This window comes from Priapulus caudatus, unplaced genomic scaffold (genome assembly GCF_000485595.1).
Source record: "Priapulus caudatus unplaced genomic scaffold, Priapulus_caudatus-5.0.1 Scaffold373, whole genome shotgun sequence".
Taxonomy (NCBI): Eukaryota; Metazoa; Priapulida; class Priapulimorpha; order Priapulimorphida; family Priapulidae; genus Priapulus; species Priapulus caudatus.
The window spans coordinates 300,937-304,445 of NW_014577434.1; the positions used below are offsets into that span (position 1 = coordinate 300,937).

The 3,509-nt window shown below is 43.5% G+C and overlaps 2 protein-coding genes across 3 annotated transcripts in view; both read left to right on the forward strand.

Moving 5' to 3' along the window:
* Nucleotides 1–1,663, forward strand: part of LOC106809658 — a gene marked incomplete at its 3' end in the record, with an annotated part of 8,037 nt that extends 6,374 nt beyond the window's left edge. The window contains 4 exon segments of the mRNA XM_014812823.1: nucleotides 31–231; nucleotides 938–1,105; nucleotides 1,305–1,505; nucleotides 1,646–1,663. Coding sequence (XP_014668309.1) covers nucleotides 31–231; nucleotides 938–1,105; nucleotides 1,305–1,505; nucleotides 1,646–1,663 — 588 coding nt within the window.
* Nucleotides 1,664–1,680: 17 nt separating this feature from the next.
* Nucleotides 1,681–3,509, forward strand: part of LOC106809660 (nesprin-1-like) — a 28,038-nt gene continuing 26,209 nt past the window's right edge. For both annotated transcript variants that reach the window (XM_014812824.1, XM_014812825.1), the window contains exons 1-4: nucleotides 1,681–1,813; nucleotides 2,061–2,255; nucleotides 2,422–2,568; nucleotides 2,843–3,037. In XM_014812824.1, coding sequence (XP_014668310.1) covers nucleotides 2,064–2,255; nucleotides 2,422–2,568; nucleotides 2,843–3,037 — 534 coding nt within the window. In that variant the 5' untranslated portion in view covers nucleotides 1,681–1,813; nucleotides 2,061–2,063. The remainder of the gene's footprint in view (nucleotides 1,814–2,060; nucleotides 2,256–2,421; nucleotides 2,569–2,842; nucleotides 3,038–3,509) is intronic.

Here is a 3,509-nt window from a genome sequence, read left to right on the forward strand (position 1 = left end):
ACTTTCCCATTTCTTTTTGACTGATATTAGGAGATGCACACGATAGTGATCACGCGCATCGTGGAAGTGAGAGAGATCATCACAGTGTACCATAGAGTAGCTCAGTACGATGACAACAGTGAAGCCATGCTGCACAAACTGGAGGCTGTGAGCAGTGACCTGGATGATGTGAAGCTACAGCTAGAAACCCAGCTGGTGGAGGCACAGCAAGCTGAGCAACAAATGGAACAGGTACGCGTTGCTGTACCGACTATCACTTACCTTCATCTCCTACATGTTTATCAGATATTACTCATCATATGAAATAATGTTAGGATGATTGTCTTGCTGTGGGCACTAGTATCTGTATTGATGAAGGTGTTACATTTTAGGATGAGACAGACAAAGAGCGTGAGNGGTGGGTTCTTGTCACGTAGGGTTGAAGCTATGCAGTTAAATAGTCTCATTGAGTTATTAGAAGGTAGTACATACTTCTGTGAATAATATGTTGTTGATGTGCTGTCAACCTTCTACGTCAAAGCAATGTTTATTCGGTGATTTGTTGACATTGTATAACACTGACTGATAATTTACCATTTCTTTTTGACTGATATTAGGAGATGCACACGATAGTGATCACGCGCATCGTGGAAGTGAGAGAGATCATCACAGTCTACCATAGAGTAGCTCAGTACGATGACAACAGTGAAGCCATGCTGTACAAACTGGAGGCTGTGAGCAGTGACCTGGATGATGTGAAGCTACAACTAGAAACCCAGCTGGTGGAGGCACAGCAAGCTGAGCAACAAATGGAACAGGTACGCGTTGCTGTACCGACTATCACTTACCTTCATCTCCTGCATGTTTATCAGATATTACTCATCATATGAAATAATGTTAGGATGATTGTCTTGCTGTGGGCACTAGTATCTGTATTGAGGAAGGTGTTACATTTTAGGATGAGACAGACAAAGAGCGTGAGCGTGCCAGTCTGGTAGAGACATTAACCCACCAAGTGGAAGATGTTGAAAACTGGGTCACAGAGACACACAGCTTCATTACTTTGCCCGTCGAAGATGAGGATAAAACTGTAGCTCTCTACAGAACAAGGATCGTTAGGATACAGGTGGGTTCTTGTCACATAGGGTTGAAGCTATGCAGTTAAATAGTCTCATTGAGTTATTAGAAGGTAGTACACACTTGTGTGAATAATATGTTGTTGATGTGCTGTCAACCTTCTAAGTCAAAGCAATGTTTATTCGGTGATTTGTTGAGATTGTATAACGCTGACTGATACTTTCCCATTTCTTTTTGACTGATATTAGGAGATGCACACGATAGTGATCACGCGCATCGTGGAAGTGAGAGAGATCATCACAGTTTACCATAGAGTAGCTCAGTACGATGACAACAGTGAAGCCATGCTGCACAAACTGGAGGCTGTGAGCAGTGACCTGGATGATGTGAAGCTACAGCTAGAAACCCAGCTGGTGGAGGCACAGCAAGCTGAGCAACAAATGGAACAGGTACGCGTTTCTGTACTGACTATCACTTACCTTCATCTCCTACATGTTTATCAGATATTACTCATCATATGAAATAATGTTAGGATGATTGTCTTGCTGTGGGCACTAGTATTTGTATTGAGGAAGGTGTTATGTTTTAGGATGAGACAGACAAAGAGGGGTGAGCGTGCAGTCTGGTAGAGACATTAACCCACCAAGTGGAAGATGTTGAAAACTGGGTCACAGAGACACAGCGCTTCATTACTTTGCCCGTCGAAGATGAGGATAAAACTGTAGCTCTCTACAGAACAAGGATCGTTAGGATACAGGTGGGTTCATGATATCTAGGATACAAGATTTGTTTTAAAACACAATGACTCAGCTACACCGATATCATTAAACGTTAAACAATAAGGCCAGGTGATGTCAACCCAAATAGCATCTTTATATAATCTGTTGTTGTGCTGTCAACCTTCTAAGGCAAAGCAATGTTTTTTAAGTTTTAATTGTTTGTTTATTTGTTGAGATTGTATAACACTGACTGATACTTTCCTATTCCTTTTTGACTGATATTAGGAGATGCACAGGATAGTGATCATGCGCATCGTTGAAGTGAGACAGATCATCACAGTCTACCGTAGAGTAGCACATTATGATGACAACAGTGAAGCCATGCTGCACAGACTGGAGGCTGTGAGCAGTGACCTGGATGATGTGAAGCTACAGCTAGAAACAAACTTGGTGACGGCGCAAGAGGCTGTACAAGACTTGGTGAGAATACTGTGTAACTCATTCAAACTAAGTGACAATTTACTAAATTCTCAGAGTTCATCTATCAGTAAATCTAGTGTAAACCAAGTGAAATCCGTCCAATTCTAGTCGACACTTCCACGGTGAGAAGTGTTGACTAACTGTAGTGCTTGGCATGTCTATACAGGAGGAGCGGGAGCGCATCGTGCTGGCACTAACGAGCCAGGTGGAGGAGATCGAGTTGTGGGTCTTAGAGGTTAATAAATCGATGCAGCGTGAAATCCCCACGCACAACGACACGGAGTTTCTCAGCGTTATGCTGGAAGAGAATCAGGTGAGGCTGCACGCAGTGTCGCGACAACGTGGTCGGCTGGTAGAACACTAGAAGCTTAGGGATGCCGCATGAGCTGAGCTATAGTTACGACGTGTTGTAACGTTATGTATGTATGTTCACCCATACATACACCAATGGAAATTAGCGCATGTTGTGTGACATTGCACGTGACGTGGCACTTGAGGATATATCTCTGTGAGCCAAGTGTGTACTTGTGTAGCTGGAGTGTGTGTTTCCTTGGCAGGATTCATCATACCTTTGCTTTGCTCTGCAGGTGCTTACTGCTGTCATTGTCACTCGGGTAGAGGAACTGTCCTACATCTACAGCACATACCAGCAGGTGGCGCCGGCTCAGCCAGCAGACGCTGTGCAGGTGATGAATGTGCGACTAGACAGGATTAGGGAGAAGCTGAAATTGGTAATGGCTGCAAGGCAAACACAGGAGACCCGACTACTGCTCGCCATTCAGGTTTGTCTTTACTTAAATGTCGTGGATCTATTTTATGGACATCTTTTTGTATCCAGTTCAATTGACTACGTCACGAATTTTCTATGGTAAAATTTGTAAAATTTTTGTTGCCATTTTTTTACATTAAAAATAAGAACTACGGGACTACAGGGTTCTCCAAGCTTTTTCATTATAGCATGGCGGGTGCTGCCTTTACAGTCCTAGTTGCAAATCGCCGAAGGCAGTTTGCGTGCTAGGGGGGTCCGGTGGCTATGGTATTTAGCATGGTGGCTATGATATTTAGAGTGGCGGGTGCATTTTAGGATGGCGGGGCTCGACGATAGCCTGGCGGGCCGCCAGGCTATAAGTGCTCTTGGAGAACCCTGGACTAAACGTATCGTCAAATTCTTACCTGATAAGATTGTTTCTCAACTAGTTAAAAATCCAAAAAACCTGGACGATTTGATATTGTGTTTCTAACATTAATTGCTTG